Genomic DNA, 21,365 nt, shown 5'->3' on the forward strand with positions numbered 1-21,365 from the left:
AGGTGATTCATCTATTTGTCTTGTCTAAGGGAATGTGAAATACAGCACCATCAATTATTTGCTGTCTATTGACTGTTAGGTTGTTAGGACTATATCTAAAATACATTATTTGTAGTTTTTAGACTAACAGTTTTCTATCAATTAATCCCTATGCCAACATTTCACAATATCTGAATTTATTCCAGCTCAGCAGCTAATTCAAGTCTGTTGGCATTATTTTGGATGGAGCATTTGATGGAGAAATCTGATGTCATTTGTTGTGAACAAGAGGCCTGTTTTCATTATGACTCAATACCTGTGTTAAATACTTGGATTACACATACACACTGCTTAAACTCAATACCTGTGTTACCCATATTACGTAGGTAATGATTAGTTAGTCACTAACCAGGCCTCAGATGGTTAGCCATGGCAATTAGTCTATAAATCATCAATACAAAAAAAAAAGGTCTCTCCCACATATTTTAATGCTTTCTTATGTTTGTTTGTTTAATTACTTTTTCTGCTTACAGTTTTCCTAGCTACAGTGGGCATGGAGATGGATTATGAATCCCTTTCATCCTATTTACAGCAGCAACAGCATCTCAGATTCTGCCCTGGCTTGCTGCCAGATGCAAGCAATACATTTCCTCCAGTTGCAAGCTATAAAATTATTCTGTCTTTGTCATTCCCTGGATCTTTTTGAAGGACATCAATGATTCTCTGCCAGTGTTGCTGTGATGAATTATATGCTTTTGCTGTTTAGCACAAGGGTGAGCTCCACAAAGCCACAGAGGATGAATTTAAAAAATATCCACATGAGTTTTTATTGTTTATTGAAACCAATTTCATAATAGCAATGTGAATACAGCATAAGTATTAAGTGCAATTAGGGAGACAACTGAAATTAGGAAATTCAAAGACATTGTTGGAGCTTTTTGCATGCTTCATGCCTGTTTTCTTGCATATTAGGATCAAAAAAGGACTTGGGAGACTCCATGTCAGGTTTATGCCACACAGCTACTTCTGTGCTTCTGAAATACCAGATACATATCCTCTCCTTTTACAGGAGTTTATGCTGACATGTTCCTGATTGCATTCTAGCCTACTCACTAAATTACATTTTCCAGTAATTTAATTAAACATATTCAGAGTTCTTGTGCACAATACACATAATTTTTGAGGATCTCTTAAGTCTTCCATAATCATGTTTGGTTTTTTTCCTTTTTCCTTCTAAAATTTATAGTTAGGGAAGAGGGATGGCAATATTTTAATTTCAAGTGCATTAAAACTGTATTTTCCTCACATATTTCCTTATTTTTATTGTGAAGTGACAGGTTGTGCCTGAAAATATTGCCTTGGTTAACAAAAACTGATAAAATCAAAACTTTGTCCTGTTCCTCCATTTTTATTATATTCATTTAATGGTCACTGAGTATTTATTTTGAACATTCAGAATTGTGGAGACATACTTCTGCCAAGAGTAAATATGTCTGTCTCTCAAGAATGTCCCATTTATATTTTCCCATGAAGGCAGGTTATAATGTTCGTCTGAAATGTTCTACTTTATCCTGCTCCACCCAAATTCTTGTGTCACTTTCATCACTGTGCTAACATAACATACTCCAGCAAGTGAAAGAAGCAAGACCTCCTGTTTCCTTTTCCTTTCCCCTCTCCACAAAGAAATTTGCTTAACTACATTTTTAATGAAGATTAGCATTAGGAAAAAAAAAATAGCAGTAACTTGGAGTAATAAAAGCCAATGTTTAGAAACCCTCTTACTTTTTTGTGGAATAAACCACAACAGCCTCATTACATTGGGCCTGCCTTTGAATCCAAGCCTTTTTACCAGCTTTCTGCAATGCTTTCATCCTTTTGTCAGTACAATCCATTCCTGCTCCCCCCTTTTGCTCTCATGCCTGATCTGTCATTATCCCCAGGTGCCACCCTGACCCAAAGCCTTGTGTTCAAATGGGCAATGCCAGAACGTGCCCAAGGCTCCCCAAAGGCTTCCTTGGTCCCACTGCCTAGAGGGGACACAATGGGTCTCAGCACTGTGGTGGGCTGCTCTTCTACCCCTGTGCTCCTGGGCAGCTCTCTGAACAAAATCACAGAAATAATTAGGTTGGGAAAGACCTCTGAGATCATCAAGTCCAACCTATGACTGAACAACACCATGTTAATTAGACCATGGCACTAAGTGCCACATCCAGTCTGTCCTTAAACACCCCAGGGATAGTGACACTACCACTTCCCTGGGCAGCCCATTCCAATGTCCAATCTCCCTTTCTGTGAAGAAATGCCTCCTAATGTCCAACCTAAACCTCCCCCGGAGCAGCTTGAAGGAAGCTATGTCCTCTTGTTCAGTCATTACCTGCCTGGAAGGAAAGGCTGACGCCCAACCTGGCTACAACCTCCTTCCAGGGAGTTGTAGAGAGCCAAAAAGCCTCCCCTGAGACCCCTCCTTTCCAGGCTAAACACCTTCAGCTCCCTCAGCTGTGCTCGAGACCCTTCACCAGCTTCACTGCCCTTCTCTGGACTACTCCAGCAGTTCGATGTCCTTCTTGTAGTGAGGGACCCAGAACTGGACACAGCACCGAGGTGTGGCCTCATCAGTGCCGAGTGCTCACAATCACTGCCCTGGTCCTGCTGGCCACACTATTGCTGATACAGGGCAGGTGCCTCTTGGCCACCTGGGCACACTCTGGCTCATGTTTACCCGGCTATCAACCAGCACCCCCGTGCTTTTCCATGGGCTGCTCGCCTTCGATGTCACAGGGGCGCCCAACAGAACCAAGATGGTGAGGGCAGGCCAGGGCGCGGTTTCGGGGCCCGCCGCTCTCGGAGCACAGCCCCGGGAAGGCGGCCCTGTCTCCCCTCGGGCCGCTGCTCGGCGGAGCTCACCCGGCCCCGGGCCCGGCCCGCAGCGCCCCCTGCAGGCGCCGCCGGGGCACAGCAGCGAAGAGAGGCAGGGCCGCAGGGTTGAGCCCCTCCATATTCCCGCCTCTTTAGCAGCTTTCCAACCAATCAGCAGCCAGGGCTCCGCCTCCCGCCAATAGAAAGAGCGGCTGCCGCCAAGCTGGCAGGACGGATAGCCAATGGCTGACGAGGAGAGCCCGCCCCCGCCCCGCCGCCGGTTGCCGGGCAGCCGCTGTCAATGGCCGCCGCGCGGCCCCTTTAAGCGTAACGCGGCAACCGCCGGCGCGTCCTCCGGGCGGGCCGAGGGGCCGGGCAGGTACCGCCGGGACGGGCCGGGGGCGGTGGGCTCATCGCGGACATCACGGGGCGAAGGGAGCGTCACCGGGAGGGAACAGGACCGCCGCTGGGCCGTGTTTTCCTGGGGGCTGTCGGGGCTGGGAACGGGCCCGGGCCTAGGCCTGGGGTTGGCCTCCGAAAGGTCTCGGGCCGCTGGTGTTCAGTTCCTTTCCTCCGAAGTCGTTTAGTGTATGTCGGTTTCGGTGATTGCATTTAAAATGTGCCATCGCGTAGTGCTGCTTGAAAATAACATTCGATGTGTTCTTCAAGAGCGTCTCGGCTGAGCGAAGGGAAGCTGCGGGAAGCGGAGGCTGTCCGGCGGTGCCTGGGCTGAGCTGGGTAAGTCCGCACGCAGGGGCTGTGGGGGGGAGTGTGAGCGACGGCGCGGGCCAGCGTGATGCAGTCTGATTTAGAAACATAATCTCTGCTCCCGCTTGTAGGACTGGCCTGCGTGTGCTCTGTTTGAAGTGCCATTTCCTCATTTCTGACCTGGGACTTAGAGCAGCTTCCTTATTTTGAGATCCGACACAAGTAGAGTTGTGAGTTACTGTGCAGAGTCAGGTAAATGTACCATAGGCTTTTAAAATCATAGAGAGTTTTAATTCACCAAAATGCAAGACAAGGCAACAGTCTTAAGCTGTGCCAGGGGAGATTTATGTTGGACATTAGGAGCAATTTCTTCACGGAAAGGGTGATTAAACATAGGAATGGGCTGCTCAGGGTGGTGAAGTCATCATCCCTCAAATTGTTAAGGAAAGACTGGACATGGCACTTTGTGCCCTGAATTAGTTGACATGCTGATGTCCAGTCATAGGTTGGACTTGATGATCTCAGAGGTCTTTTCCAGCCTAATTGATTCTGTGATTTTGTCAAAAGCTAGTAAACTTAGAAAAACTGCATACAGTTAAGGCAGCTGCTGCAGTACCTAATGAAGTTTTACTTAGTCCTCACTAAGGCTCATCACTCAGTATGTTTGATGACATAAAAGTAAATAATTTTGCTTGGCTTTCTTCTGTAAAACCTAAAGTGTTTGGATATGAAAAAGACAGATGCAGAGAGAGGAGGGAGACGAATTTCTTTTGAAATTATTCTTAAGTTCAGCACTTCAGTGACTTGGATTGATGCTTTTGTACTTGTGTGCAGCTGGCTTTCTTGCAGTGTCCCTGTGTCAGCGCAGGTGGAAGAACGGAGCGGGCCGTTAGAGGTCAGTGTTTGTACGGGGAAGTGCCGTTCGGTGACCAGCTAAGGCACTGAGCTTCCCCTGGGCTGCGAGGGGGAAAAGGACACTCAAAGTGTTATGATTCTTGCACTACAGGACTAAGCTTTAGAGGCACTGCATGGGAAGAATTGCTAAGTAATTTCCCTTGCTGTCTATTGCATAATACCTGTAATCCCACGGTTCAGTTTCTGGTTTTGTGATTTACTTAAGAGTAATAGGGAATCTCCTGTCGCTGTTGCAATTGTTTTGTGTTCTCTGTTTTGTCTGACATGTCCTTTGCAGTGACCTGGTACTTGATTGTTTTTTGTAATGATGAACGTGGTTTTGATATAAAATATGTAAATAATAGCAACAGACAGAAGTAGCAGAAGTGAAGGAGTATGAAATCTTGGAAGCAAAACTCTTTCTGAAGCTCATGCAAGTCCCAGATTTCTTTCAGCCACTCTGTATTGATGTGATCTCAATTCCTTAGGCTTCTAAAAGCACGACCTGAGCTTTTGAGGGGACAGGACTGGGATTTTGGTGGTGGCGGTGGAGTTTAGTGGACCCACTGCTAATCCATAATGTTTCACTCGTCACAACTTATTAAACTTACAGTGGAAAATAGATATCTTTATGATCTTATTCACACGAGTTAAACTCACTTTGTAATCAACTCAAACTAGTTTGTAACAATTGGAAAGTCAGGGAACCAAAACATTTCTTAATTAAACAGTCCTTAGGCTCACTGAAGTGAAACTCAAATATCCTAGTTATTCTTTTGTTCTAAAGATAAACTGTGCATTCTTTTGTTAATCAAATTGTGTTATAAACTGTAGGAAAATTAATTTGGCAAGACTTGACAGATTAAGGTTTTTTTGTTTTGTATGGAAAATATGATAATATTACCAGTTTATGGAACTGAAAACCATTTGAAGATCCAAGAGATGTTTTTGGGTATTCCTCAAGGGGGCTTTCTTTGTTTTACCTTTTTCAATTTGTTTTCATTCCATTACTTTTCAAGTACTTCCAAAATGCATAGAAAATTCCTGTTCATTTATATCCCTGTATGTCAAAATGATACTTAGCAAAATATTCTCAGGAGTGGGGAATATCCAGTACAGGAGTGGTGGGTAATTCTAATCCTCTAGTTCTTAGAATTTGTTTGTTTTAAATATACTGAGTTATGAAAAGCATTCTTCAAAAAGATTATTGCCTCTTCAGTGAACTCTTGTGAGGCTATAAAAAAACTGATCAGCTTTAATTTGGTACATGGAAGTGAGTGCTCTTGTTTTATATATATAATTAGACATGAACTGTAGGCATTTATGCTTTCCTTAAATGTAAGAATATGAAGTCTGTGCCTCCAGAGTACTGTTTTTATATCTCATATTATTTTAGTACTTTAATATAAATATATTCGTTTCTATTTTTTTGCATTCCCTGAAATTCTGTCCTGTGGAGCCACACCTGATGCAGTCTTGCCTGTGCATCCTCTAGAGAACAGATTGTGCCTAAAATGCTGCCTGTTTAGGCTTGTTTTGCCCTTCAAGGAGCAAAATAAAATCCATTTTGCACAGCTGTTTGTGGGGCCAGGAGTTAGGCAAGGAAGTGTTTGGGAGTAGGGAAGCACGCTGATATATTCTAATATACTTACATGATCTTAGTTATACTTATGATTAGGTATATCCTTTTGAAATTTTAATAACTCCACTATCTTGTAAGGAAAAAGAACAATCATTCCTGATTGTTTGAATGTTCACAATAATGATACCTTCCAGCATGTGTTTAGCAATCTCTAGGACAGGTGGTCTCAAGCATAGCTTATTTAACTTTCTAGGCTTGCAGTGAAATTTTAGTTTTTCTCGGATTCTTTTGACATAAGTTTTTGGCATCTAATTTTTTTGGATCACTTTGAAAATATTTAGGTGTTTAAAAAACATTATTTTGGAAAGTTACTTCCTAAGTAACAAAAACCACCATTTTCCAGGTAATTCAGTATTCATTTCCAACCATCTTCCTAGTTTAGAAAACTGATGGGATATTTATTCCTCTAATTCCTTCTGTATAGATTATGAGGCCAAATGGATTCCAGTCACTAGAGGCAGAGTTGTGCTAACACTGAACTGAGCCAGAAAGCTTGAATTTGTAATGAAAACTGTCTTGGCAGCTGACATTTCTGTTCTGCTTGGCTCTGCAATAATGCATGTATAGGCAGTGAAGGCTGAGAAGAAGGCCAAGTTTGTTTTATTGGGGAAATAAAAATATAGTGAAAAATTTACAGCTCATTTACAGGTATGTTGAATGTCCTGCAGCATAGAACAGTTTTGACTGAAAGCAGCTCAATTTTTTGGCATGTAATTTGCTTTGCCATTTAGAAATCAGCTAGGAGGTTATGTCATTCAACAGGTGGAACTGATGGGCTCTGATGCAGACCCTATTTATTCACTCACTAGAGGAATGATATCTCAAAGTTGGATTGAAAAGAAAGAGATGGTGAAATTAAGCTTGAAAGCTGCCAGGAGTGGTGAGAGAGCCAAAAGACAAGGGGAGCTGAGTGTAGTCAGTAAAACACTTCCTGAACTGTTGAGAAAATTCTTTTGACCTTCTTTGAAGGTGAAGAAAATTTTGAATATATTTGCTCCATTACACTTCAAGAAGTGTCTCCAAATACAAAATGGGCTGATTTCACCTTGAAATAGGGGATGTTTCAGTTTGCATTGGGCTGCAGGAGTAGCCCTTCTTATTTATACCTGCTTCAGATGTAATGTTTATCATGTACTGGTGTTGTGGTCTCTCTTATCAGATACAAAAAAGGTATAAATATAGATGTAGATATATAAATACACACAAGTGTGTGTGCTCTGGCCAATCCTTGAAGGCATGAAGCACCAGATGCTGTAGGGTATGGGAGTACTTTGCAGGGTGAAGATTGGCATAGATAGTACAGTCTCATTTGGGGTTAGGGACTGGACATTTTCCAGACAAATGGGGCAACTGATATTCAAGCCCATTATTTAACATTGTTGGAATGTCAGAAATTGAGAAATGGAAGATTTACTCAAATTTTACAAATATCTCAATTCAAGTCACACAAATAAGTTGCTAATTCTTTTGGTTAAAAAGTTTTAAAACATGTCTAAATTAGTTTCCTGAATATCAACACACTTTCACTTGTGTTCTGTTTTGTTTTCCAAATATTCTTCTTTTCCCTTCTCTAACTTGGGAGTAGTTTCTTATTCTGGATTTAGCTGTGTTAATATTCTGATTTTTCTTTTGGAATTGAAATACCTCAGACTGTTGAATGTAATGCTAGTAGCATTCCTAGAGTCATACCTGTCACATTTAATATAAATAATTAATATAAATGTAATTACTAATATAAACAATAGGTAGCACAGTGTATATCGTAAGGTTATAGGAGTCATGAATAATTTTACAGCTTTTTTACCTTTTTTTCTAAAAACCAAAACCATTCTCACTGGGTTTTTTTCCTCTCTCTAAATTGTTACAGAAAAATGCATTCTGAATGATAGCTACTGCTTGCTGAACTGAACTGCAGAGATCTCGTGCCTGGAGATGGAGATGATAAACCAGAGGAAATAATCCAACTGCTGCCATTGTGACACCTAAAAGATCCTTTGTGCCAAAATGAGCAGTCTTTGAGAAAATCCTGGAAAGCTGTTAAACCTGAAAAATGGGAGAAAGAGTAAGGAGCCCAGATTCTGAGCAGGAGAGGAAATCAGACGAGGATAAAAATAGTGACTCCTATTATTCAGATGAAGGGAATGCATCTCGTTCATCCAGCCATTCGCCAGCACTAAGCTCTCCATCTACAAACCAAGAAAAAAGACATCACAAAACACAGACTTCAAACAGCCTGTTGCACTACCAAGGTAGGTAGGTAGCAGAAATTGCTGCTTTGTAACTGCTCTAAAGAGTTAATTATCATTGAAAACTCAAAATAGAGAAACTAGCATTACGAGCATGTACAAATACAGTTCATGTGAATTATACTACAGATGGCAGGTAGACAGTAGCTGCTCCACTGAAAATTGAAATTAACCCTCTCCTGCATAAGGAGAAATTTTGGTGATTTTCAAAATTCTTCATAATTTTCTAAGCAAATGAATATGGCTTTTATACTAGCCTTCTGTTGAATCATGCTGGTGTTTTCTTTTTGTCACTGACAAAGAGCTCAAGGCCAAAAACCCAAGGCATGTCCTTGCTGTGCAGTCTGTAGAAAGGAGACAATTGTTAAAATTTCCCTGACCAAATAACCTACAGATACCTGTCTTGTGGAAGTCTAGTTGACTCAGCTTTACAGGATAATATTGGGACTTTAAATAAAGAAAAGACTGCTAATGTGGCAAAAAAAAAGAAAAGAAAACATTTTTGATGAAAATTAGGTTCAGATGGAGATTCAAAAGAAAGTTTTTCCTGCTGCTTCTCTGAGGGTAAAATATTTCCAATTTGAGATGACATAACCCCACTTTGAGCTCCCTCACAGACATAGGCTGCTTTTTTGATTGTTTGTTGGGAGGTGAACATCCCTGTAAAGAGGAGTAGCATGGTTATGCAGGCCCTGGGCTGAAGTAGGGCTGTGAAGGCTTTCTGCCACACTTTGACAGCTTCCTCTAAATAATTGTATACATTTTTCAGTGAAGTCATAGCATGTCCTACCTTTCTTGGACAGATGTTTTTGCTCATTGATAAATGCTTGATAGTGTGTGAATCATTTGGTCTGTGTTATGATCTAGGCTGTGCCAAAAGGTCTGACCTTAAGTATTTAATTTGCTCAGGGAATGTATCTCTACAGATCCTTAACAATGTGGGTATCCTGGTGCAACTGGTGTTTTGCTGAGCATCTCTGTGTTCAGAAGTGGCATCTCCTCCATGGTAGTCATGGCTTGTCTGTCTGGGAACCAAAAGCAGCAGTTCCACCATGCTATTTAATTTGGAGGGGGCAAATGTGTGACCAGTTCTTTGTTTACATAGCCAGAATTGAATATAATTATTACATGAAGGTACTGTGAGTGTCATATTACATTGTCTTGAAATACACTATTCCCCAATGTAACTGTATGATCAAAAGTAAAGTATTGGTAGTGGAATTTTATGTGTGCCCTAAATAAGGAGAAATTCTTACAGGGACTGCAGGTCTAGGGTTAATGGGAACTCCCTTAGTTGGTGATAGGAGTGGCATCATTCCTGCAGTGCATGTATTAGGTAATCTTTTTATACTTGAATGTGACATAAGTGTTCTTTGTAAAGGAAAAAACACACCTTCTTTTGTTTGCCCAAGCTGTGGAAAAAAATGAGCACCGAGCAGAAAATGAATATTTTTGCAAAATGTCTAGAAGAAATTATAAGAAGGTATTTTTAAGCCATTATTTTTGCTGACAAGTATTCTCAGTAGAATAGAAACATGGTGAGTGGCAAAGGTAGGAGGAAGAATTTGCTGTCACACACACTGTCCCTGTACATGTAACTGGACTAGTGCTGTATCCCAGCTTTCAAGCCAGAATTACAAACTGCTGCTCGGTTTGTAATTGCTTCTTTCAAACACTGATGTACCTTAAGGAATTATGCACTCCATTAATTAATTCTATTAATTCAGTCGTTTTAAGAGATATTTTTAGTGGATTATATGATTCATTCTTTGAGCTTGGCATGAGAGGCACATAAGATAGAAACAAAATGTTCAGCTTTTATGTATGGGGATGACAATAATAATAATAGCAATAAATAGGAATGCAAGCAGTGCATACAAGTAATCAAATGAGAATACTGTGTGGAAAATAACTTGTGATACAAGAATAAATTACTCAGGGAAAACTGAATTTTCATGGGATTTATCATTTTGCTTCAGAAGCTTTTTGCATTGAGCCTTTGAAATCTGCTGTTTTGTCTGTAAGCATGGCAGCTGGATTTGAAAATACTACTGCACTTGTCTGGGAGAATTACATCTGGCATAATACATAACTGGTTAATGCTCAGCTAATTGTTGCCATTTTAAAAGCACGTGATTATTTTGTATGCATTTACAGTACAGTATTTCTAAACCATTTTAATAAACAATATCAAATATTAACAAAATATGACTTTTATTTCTGATACAATTTGCAGATTATTACTTTACAAGGGTCCTATATTAATGGCTGCAGATATTACCTCCTACAGTAGATCACAGCCATACATCTCCATTTTTCAGCTATCAAAAGGAGCATAACTCTCATATATATGCCTTTTATTGTCTAGTTTGAAAGCTGCTAGATATTGTATGATTGTTTCCGGCAGAGCTTGCTTCCAAGGATGTCTGAATAGACAAACTGCATTGTCTAATAGTAAACACGCTTTTTATTTTTCCTCTCTCAGCCACAAAGAAATTGGATTCCAAATATGCACCAAGCAAAAGAGGGACACGGTGGGGTTTCCGTTCTCAGAGCCTCACCAGGGATTCTCCTGCAAAAGATATAGATCTTGTTACAAAAAGAGTTCTTTCTGCTAGGCTGCTGAAAATCAATGAGCTCCGAAATGAACTCACTGAACTCCACATCAAACTGGATGAGCTGCAGAAGGAAAACAGGGCACTGAAGAGGCTTCAGCACAGGCAGGAGAAAGCCTTGAATAAGTTTGAAGATACAGAAAACGAAATCTCTCAGCTCCTCGCTCAGCACAACAATGAGATCAGAATATTAAGGGAGCGCCTACGAAAATCTCAGGAGAAGGAACGTGCAACTGAGAGACGGCTGAAAGATACAGAAGATGAACTGTACAGGAAAAAAACTGTCTTGCAGAAACTGAAAAAACTGTCTGCAGATAAGCACCTTGCTGAAAGAGATGACCTGGCAAAGAAACTAGCCTTAGCAGAGAGCAAGCTGGAGGACAGGGAAAAAAGAATTAAGGTGGGATGACTTTTTTTTTTTTTTGCAAGAAATTCTGGTACAGATATTTCTTTCCACAGCCGTGGAGCAAATAGAAAACCAGTATTTTTTGTTTTTACCCATAAGTAGAATCAAGTAAATTATTTCTAAGGTGATTATATAGTAACTTATGAGATAATTGTACATTCAAATTTCTCTTTACAAATTAAGCATGTTTTGTCAGAATATATCCAGTGGATTTGTGCTTTTAAATGTTTTTATACCTAGCAATAACATTTCAGATGTAGGTGCAGATGTAATACAACTTTATGCAATCTAGTTTCTCCTTTTTGAGGGAAAGAATTTTTAAAATTTTCTGAGTATTTAGGGAACTTTACACTAAAATTCTAAAATAAAAAATTATGTAATAATTATTTTTCAATTTTTGAAGAGCATTCATACAGTGTTTGATTGTCTACTATTCTGCACATCTAAGAGCTCAGCTGGACAAAATTACATGATGTTTTTTAAATACTGAAATATCTTTAGACCTTTTTACAGTTATCTATTATAAGAAATTTGTCCAATATATTTTAATTTCATCCAGAAAAAATGTTTATATTTTTGTAAACATGTCTAAGTATGTCTACACTGTAAATATGTTTATGAACTCATCTTACATAAATCGTGTTAACACTATTAAATCTGTTGGTAGTTGTACTGTATTGATAGTAGATATATTTTATATATTGTATATAAATTTTATACTATTCTTAGCTTAAATTATGTCATTGAGATGATGGTTTGGTGTCTATATTAGCAATTAAACCTAAATTATATTACAGAGATAAGAGATCTGGAAATCCAAGGATTGAGCTGGAAACTAAGCTTTCATAAAATAAATCCCACAGTACTACTATATAAATGGATGAGTTAGTTAAACCACCTCATCCTGTAGTGTCACCATCTGTCATGTGTACTTTTATGATGAGGTATTTCAGCATTTATGTACTGGATCATGTTAAAATGAATCCTGCTTTAAAAAGTAAGAGATTTTCTTCTATTTTTTTCCCACTTTCATCAACACAGCTTCATTTAAAACAGCTATTACAAGATGAGGGCATGTACATGAAATTGCAATCACAAAGCTAGTTTCTAGTAGAAAGGTTAAAAATTCCTTCTGGTTTTTCTTCCTTCTAATGCTGCACTCAGGGAAGGATTCTCTCTCTCATTCATCAGTAGGAGATTTGTCTTAGAGATCTGGAGGTCCACTGTGGCAAGAGCCTTGCAGAAAGTAGTCTGAGTTTCCATTATGTCCTCAAATCACCTCTGAATGCTCGAAGGGATGAGCTGCAGCATCTGCAGGTGCTTTGCCCCCTCAAAGTTAGGATTAAGGGTTTAAATTATTTCAGTGTTAGCAATGGTTGAGCCCGTATCTAAACTCAAGACACTGGTTTACTTAATTTTATATAAGTAATTTGACTATGAAAATTACTTCAGTTATTAAAAAATATTATTTTGTTTTAATTGAAGGATCTGGAAAGAAATCTTGAATTAAGTAGTAGCAGTTTTCAACGAGAGTTACATTCAAAGAAAAAAAAGTTGTACGAGGCTCAAGAAGAAAACAGAGTTCTCCAAGAGGAGCTTAATCATCTAAATCAGAAGCTGAAGGTAAAATGTGAAAAGAATTGAAGTTGCTAACCATGTTCTGGGATTTTATCTTCAGAAGGATCTGTAATCAGGTTTGAATAGTTAACCAGTAGCTGCACTCTCTGATATGTATTTAATTATATACAACATGTGAGTTCTTTTTCTGCATTAAATTGAAATGTTCTGTGCTCTGACCCTACAATGTTTATAACAGGAATGCTTCTGTGTTAATCATTATTGTTAGCATTAGTTAAGAAAAGCAAGATCAAATACATGATCAAACATTGAGAATAAACCACAAAATCTATGCAAAAATAGATTTGAAAGCTTGAATTTAAAATTAAATCTGCAGGTGTAAATAGTGCTTTGTTACTAATATACTTGCATTAAAGTAGGTTTGAATGAGGATTAATGTAATTTATTTGTGATATTCACATGTGTTGCTAAATGTGTGCAAATGTTTATTTAGACCCCACACCATCATCATGGTTGTCCAAATTCTCAATAAAAGTACTTAAAATATTGTTGTATTCTATTTAGTACATCTTTAGAAAAAAATAAATAAAATTCAAGCTAAAGTACTTTTGTTTCTGGGAGAATTTTCCTCAAACTCCAGGTCTCAATATGTTGGAGATTAACCGGTTCACCACGTTCCCAGCTATCCAGCAAGTAGCAGTAATATTAGTAGCTCTAAAATGTTTAGAGTAAGAGTTTTAAGATTTGTTAGTGGAGAGTTTACAGTTTGAAAACCTGGTCATTGTCAGATGAATTCTGATAACTCACTGTTCATTTCTATACTTTATTCAGTAAATGTGCTAAAAGTATCTCTACCTGTATGATGCAATGGGCCTCTGCTAACTGAGGCTCATGTGCCGTGTGACAAGTGTCATTGCTTGCTTTGAAATGTTTAACTCTTCACACTTAAAATTCAGTTGTGCAGTCTATACACATGCTGTAAGTCTTGTTCATGTTTATGGAAGCACTGGCATTCAGTTTTATTTTCACTGCAGAGATAGGGTTTTTTCCTTCATAATATTTTGCTAAGGAGTTTTTGTGGGAGAGAAAGTTGTCTGTTTCCTCACGGCATAAACAGAGTTAGGAATGTAATTGTTATTCTTAAAACAGAAACTGTGGATGGAACAATTGTCTATCTGTTTCTATTTACCATATCTATTTTTAATTTCATTTACAGCTTTTCTAGTGGCTGGTAAATGAAATACTAGTGACTTGTTCTTATACCTACCTCTTCCATTCACAGGAAAAAGAAAGAGAACTTGAAGCAAAAAATATATATGCCAATCGTATGTTGAAATCATCACCTAGAAAAGACATGGATATTGTACAAAGAAAAAGAGGTAACTTGTATAAAGCAGTAAAAGCAGAAAAATTATTAGCATCACTTTGAAATGTCTCAGCTGGGTTATAGCTTTCATGCCACTCAGTTCTCAACCCTGATGCTTCTTGTTCAAGCACATTTGCCTTTTGGCACTTCTTTCAACACAGCACTGGTTACAGAGCATTGGGTTTTTGTCTGTTCTGTAACGCAGCAGAGCCACAACAGCCAAAACTGAACTCCACCAAACAGCAGTTTTATCTCCTTTCATACCAGAACTTCCTCAGTAAAGGAGGAGGAGAACATTGGTAGTAAAATCTCAAGTAGATGATAGATATTTACTTGACAATAAATTAGAGAGGCTTTAAAAATACATATCTTCACTGCTAAGAATACTTTCATGATCCGTTGTATTTATTTTTTACTAATTCAAATGTATTGTCTGTCAGATGAGCTGCACTTATTTTTTCCTCAGAGTATATGTGTCCCAGAACATAATCTTCTAAAAGTATGGGCACAGTGATTTCTTCTGGTGTGACAAGACAGTCTCAAACCTTGTCCTCCCCACATAAATATGTGTATCTCTGTGTGTGCTTAGGCTGTTTTCACTGGATCAGTAGAATCTACTTGTCAGACAGAAGAAGCAGAAATTTATGGGACTGTTTTAAATATTTCATGCCAGTATTTCAAACAGTTTGTCTGCAGCTTGTTTTATTATAGATGCTCTACCATTATTCCATTTTAGGTTCAGATTTTTTTAAATGTCATTCTGTAGAGATAAGTATATGTGTTTCAAAGATTCAAGTCAGTGAATTTTAATGTTATGAGTTTGATTCTGTGACAAGCAGTAAGATGAGTGAGATATTTTGTGGGGCTTTTTAACTAATATTCAGTGCACTGTAATGACCCTATAAGTAGCATTAAGGCGGGGTTTAAATTTTTTTTTTTTCAGTAGAATTTTTGCATACATATTTTTTTATGATTAGGTTTTACAGATGCTGAAAACAACTGTGTGAAACTCATCAATACTTTCCATTTCCACTGACTTCAGTACAGTCTTTTGTTTGCTGCAAATCATGAAAAATGAGAGACAGGTATATAGTGAGATATATTCTAGTGAAAACACCATTTAATTAGTTTGTATTTTCTACAGCCAACAACCAAAATATAAAAAAGGGACTACAGCTCACAAAAAGTATACAGACCAGTGGATGCTTCTCACCAGCAGAACTTCTTCCAGAATCAGAACTTGCCTGTGCTGATGCAGCAAACAAGAAAGAGGGAATTGTTCCTAAAATAGTGAGTTCCATAAAAATTTGAGACCCAGTCCAAATCACCTATCAGATTGTAAAATGCAGAGCTTATATTTTAGAAAATGTGTAATATACATGTGTAAATATATAGAAAATACAATTTCAAAAACATTCTGTTCTTTAAGACAAGATCTACCTTTCTAGAAATATACTCTATTTTTTTAGAGAGTTTGTCATATTCTTTGTCTTACTAAAAGCCATTAGCTCAATTTATTTTTTTTCCTGCCACTATTACTTCTTTGAAGTTTTTACAATTTCATTTTCATTTTCACCCTTTTTCTTTGTTTCTAATGCTTATTTAAGGAATCTGTTAAACAGTGATGGCTGCCTTCACTCTGTTTTCTATTTGATCTTAATTGTGGTTTCTTTTACTTTCCAGAATTATTTCACAATGCATAAATCTAACACTTCCTCTTATTGTCGCAGTGCTGGTATTCCTTCTGGCTTTCCAGCTCTGTCAATATGCTTGGGGGTTTTTTTGTTTTTCCATTTCCCTTTTTAGTACAAAATAGTACCAATTAGAAGTATTGCTAACAATTTTGTGTATTGCTAACCCCAGGCTAAAATCAGAGATTTGTAAGGTATTACAAATCAGAATTACATATCTGACAAATCAGATTCTGGTACAAATTTTACAAATTCTGATTACATGAGGTTAGGACCTTTTCCCAGAAATAAAAGTCTGAGGATGGTCTTGGCTGGCTTCCTGTTAGGGCTGAAGCTTTTTCATGGCAGTTTATTTGTATGTTCTCTCTTCCCAAACCCTTTCTGTAACTGTGAATGCAGTTTAATGTATTCTTCCAGTATATCCCTGGGTGAGTGAGTTACAGAACCACACAGCTGGTACAAGTGCAGCTCATGGAGTCCAGCTGTGTGTTTTCTATATGTCTATTGCTTTCAATAATGTAAATTAGATTTGGGTAGTCTAGGCTTTCATCAGTTTTTAAAGTCAAGCATTTTAAATACCTGGCCACCATCTCCTTATGTAGTTTATATTTTTTAATATAACAATGATAACCTTGTACATGAAGGAAAAATACTTGAAGATTTTTTGGGTAACTGTCCTCTTTTCTTTGCTCATTAAGGAGTAACTACTTCTCTTAGAAAGGTATTTTTAATCTAGAAGTTTTTGTTCTAAAATAAGCACAATATACAAAGTTAACTCCCATGTGTTGGACTATGCAGACTTTCTCTTCACTTCATTGCCATTACTTTTCTGTGTTAGTGATTTTGTTTTAACAGCAGATTAACAACTGCTGTTGTTAATATCATTTCTGCAGGTTCTTGCCTTTTACATATGCATGTGTAGTCACTAGCTAAAATTGTCATCTGAGATTAAACCTTCCTCTTTGATTGTTTGTTACTTAATACTCCATAAATTTAAGTACCAAAAGGAAATTGTCTGAATCTACAACTGACTCATTTGAATAAAAAGGTCAGATTGTACAAGTAGAGGGCAACTAATTGCTTGCTTATTAAGAGAATATGATGGTGAAATGTGGCCTTCTATTAAACTGCCTGAAGAAGACAATGTCTGGTTTCTAAGGAGAACCACCCTGAGAGTGATAATTTTGCCTTATGGCATTGGAGCTACAACTTCCCTGAAAGGTGGAATACAAAATAGAGTTGATTGTCTGTTCATTTTGTTTCAGGTGTATAAAAGTTCTAGAGGTGATAATATTTTGGAACCAAACCCCTGAGTCATCAAAGCTGGTTTGGTTTAAGGTGACTTACTCATTTTATGTTTAGCAGTAAGAATGTGATTTCAAAATGACATAGAAATTCTTATGATTTAGTTAAGTTGTTCATTTTATTAACTGCTTTTCCCCATCAGCTTCAGTTTTCTATTAATTTATTTCAGGAAAAAGAAACTCAAGACAAAGCATGGAAAGAACAAACAGAACTCTTAAGACAAGAACAAGACAGGGAGAGGGAAGAGAAACTGAAACATTTTCAGGAAATACAGTCCTTGGAGGAGAGGGTTCCAAAACTTCCTGATGGTAAGGAAATGGGCAGCTGAAGGCTGAAAAATGCACCATAGAATACTGATCAAGTGAGGCTGCTGGTTTCTGGTGAAAATAGCAAAATGATTTTGCAGAGATCACTACAGTGGAAAATTATTTTCAGTTATATTATGCAAAGAAGAATCAAAAAGAAATACAGGATATAGAATAATCCATTCCCTGTACTCAGCTGTGATTAAGTATGCAGCAGCAAAAAATGCTGTCCACAAAAAAGTATTGGAGTCTGAGAGATTGTGCTTTACAAAACAAGAATGACATAGAAGGTAAATGCTCATGTTATCTCTGACTTGCTAAATGTTATTGAGATAGAAAGTAGATTTTTACTATTGAGATTTGAGTTACTATTTTTACTATTGTGCTATTATAGTAGAACAAATATGTTTTCCTTAATATAGCCCTTTTTTTTCAGTACTTTCTATTGCCTTATATAATTTGAAATTTTAGTTTATCTTTTCAGGTCTGGTTATCTGGATCATTTGGTGTGGCTATTTGAGAAATGTCAGTTTCTATCATTATATATTAGTATTGCTTTTTTATTCATTGAGTTTTCACAGCATCTTAATCACTTAAATGCACAAGTCAATCTCAGGTATTTTAGATGGACTGCACCCTGTCATGTTAAAGAACTCTTTCAGTGATTGCAGCTAATGAACAGTAGTGCTTATTCTATATGACAGGAATTCTAAAAATCTATAGCTGTGTTCAGAAGTAAAAACTTTGAAAAATCTTCTATCATGACTTACATAAGCTAAGAATCTGATTTTATGTCTCTGAATAAGATGATTTACCACTTTACCCATCATATGGAATCAGCTGGTATTGCCCCCACCTTACAGACAGAAACATGGCTCTTGACTTAACTTGCATAATGATCTGCTACTGAAAAAAAAATCTATGTTAAATATATTAACTGAACTACAGCAATTTTTTCTGAAAGCCTGAGCCAAAGTACAGTTGATAACAGGGAACTTTGTGAAAGCCTAAGTCAGAAATTTGAGTAAAGTGTTCAAAGGAGAATGCCACTGTGTTGGAGGGACCAAGTAGTCCCTCATATTCAAGTTTTGGCCAAATATACATCTGTTATCTTTGGGGGGAAAATATTTTGAAGAGAGAAGTATTTGAGAAGCTTCCTCCCTCTTCTACACACAAACATTACCAGGTTCTGTCCATAAGTTGCTGTTGTGTTCCTTTGGTGTCCCTTCATAGCTGTGCACAGTCACTGAGTCCAGGCAGTGAAGCACAGAACACTCATGTAAAGGTTTTTTCTGTATGCAGCTGGTGCAGGGTATTTTAAATCATTCACTGCTTGAAACAGGTGATGACTCCTATGACTTTCAGGCCTGATTGCTTCACAGAAATTATTCCCTTTATGAAGAAAAAAGAACCCACACATATATCCCAGGACTATCCTAATGTCAACAGTGGTGAAAAATAAAAATAAAGTATTGTGCAAGTCAGAACTATTAAAATCAGTAATGTTGTATCCATTTTCATTCAAACTCAGGAAATGGGAAGGCAATTGGCAGAAATCAAATTGCTTTGAAAATTCTAAAGCATGGGTAATGTCCTTTGGAAGATGACAGTAAATTTTTATATCTTATCAGAGAACCAGGAGTGGATTTAGTTGCCATTTTTTAAGAATTTATTCTTATAGCAGAAAAATGTCATTGTACATAGAAGAGCATGTTAAAAACTTAATGGCTTTCTTTGCTTGCATTATTTTCAAAATCTTATAAGGGTATTTTAAAATTAAAATGTTTTAAATATTGTTCAAAAAATTTTTGCAGAGTGGCAAAGGAAAGAATATGACAAAATTAAAAAAGAAAGCAACTTTTTATTGGATAAAGAAGAGAAAATAAAGATGGAGACAGAAATTCACAAACCTGAAGTAGAGAGAGAAAGCACTGAAACACTGGAAGAGCGGCAAAAAAGAGAGTTCCTGCTTGCTAAAATGCAAGAAATTGATAGAGAAATTCAAAATACAACAAACACAAAACCAACTTCCCAAGCACCACTCATAAATACAGCAAGAAAATCTGATTCCCTAGAGAAAAAAGAGAAAACGAATCCATTCTTTGAGATTCCTGGGAAAGTTACTAATGGATTTCCTGTAAAGGACAGCCAGGATGATGGCACAAGGGCACAAGGGCAGAAGCAGCGAAGCGTAAGGACTGTAGATTTAAGTGGTGAGTTAGCATTTGGTAGTTATGTACCTTCCTTTGGGAAGGGATCAGGGAGACCAAGTTGGCTCACTGAGAAAAGTGACAAATTAGAAGAAAATGTTAAGGAAAATGCAGATTTTGATAGTAAGAAAGAAAAGAAGTCCAATTTAATGGAACAACTCTTTGGAAGCAGTACTGTTCTTCTTTCTAAAAGTAACAATACACCACCTTTGGACATAGATTGGGGCTCTAGTAATAAGCCTTTTGTTGATAAAAACAGTAAAGTCAAAGAAGACAATGGGCTGTTTGGTGAAGGAAGAAGCCTAAACAGACCCCGTCTGCAGTACACTACAAACAAGCCAGGAATTAGTACCCTTGGTTCTTTAGAAGATGAAGTTGAAGAAGTAGTCTTACAGTGATCGTGTTTTATATGTTTCATATGTAAATACTGAAAAACTATTTTCTTGTAATATTTATTAGGTATAGATTTGAAATATTTCAGATTTATTGTAAAGCCTTATGAAGGAATAATTTACATAGATGGGTATGTGTATAGAGGAGAGATGCAGAGGAGAGATGCTTGGGGTTTTTTTACCTGTATTTTTACCTGTAGGTCACTCACAGTACGCTGCTTTTCATTTGGAGTATTTCTTTTAGGCCTCAGATACTTTCTTTATTGGGCATTTTAAGAACCTCTTAACTGTGCCAGGAGAAGGCATGTGTAATATCAGTCATGAAATGAGTAGAAGAGACATTCTTAGCACTAATTCTCTTAGAGTATCTTATGCTGCTGCCATGTTATCTCAGAATGTCAAAAGAAGCACAATTAACTCAGGAACAGTTGCTCTCTCCTTTTGCATAGGTTTTTGTGGACCTTACTACCAAATGTGTAACTCTTCTCATATATTCAGATTATATTTGTTATACAATGCCATCTTTTGTAATTTCTGAATTTTCTATGTAAAATTCCAATCATTACTAAGTAATTTTTAAACAAAATTGTTTTATTAAATGAGTTGAGTAAATTTCTTGTGTGTAGATCATCTTTAACACAAAGTTCTGACTTCTTGTATCATATTATTGGTATTGGGGATGTTGCCTTGTGAAGGCTGACCTAGAACAGAGACTAAACAGAGTTAAAGAATAAAGTAGGTATTTATTAGAAGGCCTCAATGGACACACCTTGGGCAGCACAAGAGCCCAACCAGGGCTACACCCAAGATGAACCCAAAATGGTCACAAAATGGATGTCCAATCATGAGGTATCACTCTTTAATAAGTTCTGGTCCATTTGCATATTGGAATTAATTGTCCAGTTACACCTTCAGATTATGAAGTCCCATCCTGCTTGTATTTCTCTCTTCAGTCAACATTGCTCTTGGGCCTGAAATGTGGATTGTTTGTCCATGGTCCCCAGCTAGAGAAGGAATTGTTTTGTCTCCCTACCCTGTGAAGAGAGCTTACTATCCCCTTATATGAAGCTCAGAACTACACACTAAAGCAGTACAGAATCTGAAAAATACAAAAGCTAAAACCTGAGGCATCAGGGGGAGTTGGTTGCAACTTCACTCATGATATTATTTAC

The 21,365-nt window shown here is 37.6% G+C and overlaps 1 protein-coding gene across 3 annotated transcripts; it reads left to right on the forward strand.

Moving 5' to 3' along the window:
• The first annotated feature begins 3,127 nt into the window (after positions 1-3,127).
• LCA5 (lebercilin LCA5) lies at positions 3,128-20,805 on the forward strand. 3 transcript variants are annotated; one of them, XM_059469417.1, is made up of 9 exons: positions 3,128-3,214; positions 3,505-3,573; positions 7,947-8,328; positions 10,811-11,340; positions 12,832-12,969; positions 14,207-14,303; positions 15,435-15,580; positions 17,456-17,594; positions 19,406-20,805. In XM_059469417.1, the coding sequence occupies exons 3-9, from the start codon at positions 8,130-8,132 to the stop codon at positions 20,197-20,199; spliced, it is 2,043 nt and encodes a 680-aa protein (XP_059325400.1). In that variant the 5' UTR covers positions 3,128-3,214; positions 3,505-3,573; positions 7,947-8,129; the 3' UTR covers positions 20,200-20,805. The 3 variants fall into 3 exon arrangements, with proteins under 3 accessions (XP_059325400.1, XP_059325402.1, XP_059325401.1); XM_059469419.1 differs by lacking the exon at positions 3,128-3,214 and adding an exon at positions 3,675-3,795 and having other exon boundaries at positions 3,371-3,573; XM_059469418.1 differs by lacking the exons at positions 3,128-3,214; positions 3,505-3,573 and adding an exon at positions 4,378-4,438.
• Positions 20,806-21,365: the final 560 nt, after the last annotated feature.

This window comes from Ammospiza nelsoni, chromosome 3 (assembly GCF_027579445.1).
Source record: "Ammospiza nelsoni isolate bAmmNel1 chromosome 3, bAmmNel1.pri, whole genome shotgun sequence".
NCBI classification, from domain to species: Eukaryota; Metazoa; Chordata; class Aves; order Passeriformes; family Passerellidae; genus Ammospiza; species Ammospiza nelsoni.

What these genes read in the sequence shown, in the direction of transcription:
- LCA5 (XM_059469417.1), top strand. Translation starts at nt 8,130, where the DNA reads ATGGGAGAAAGAGTAAGGAGCCCAGATTCTGAGCAGGAGAGGAAATCA. An exon ending in TATTGTACAAAGAAAAAGAG is followed by an intron (nt 14,304 to 15,434) that starts GTAACTTGTATA and finishes TATTTTCTACAG; the next exon opens with CCAACAACCAAAATATAAAA. An exon ending in GGTTCCAAAACTTCCTGATG is followed by an intron (nt 17,595 to 19,405) that starts GTAAGGAAATGG and finishes AAATTTTTGCAG; the next exon opens with AGTGGCAAAGGAAAGAATAT.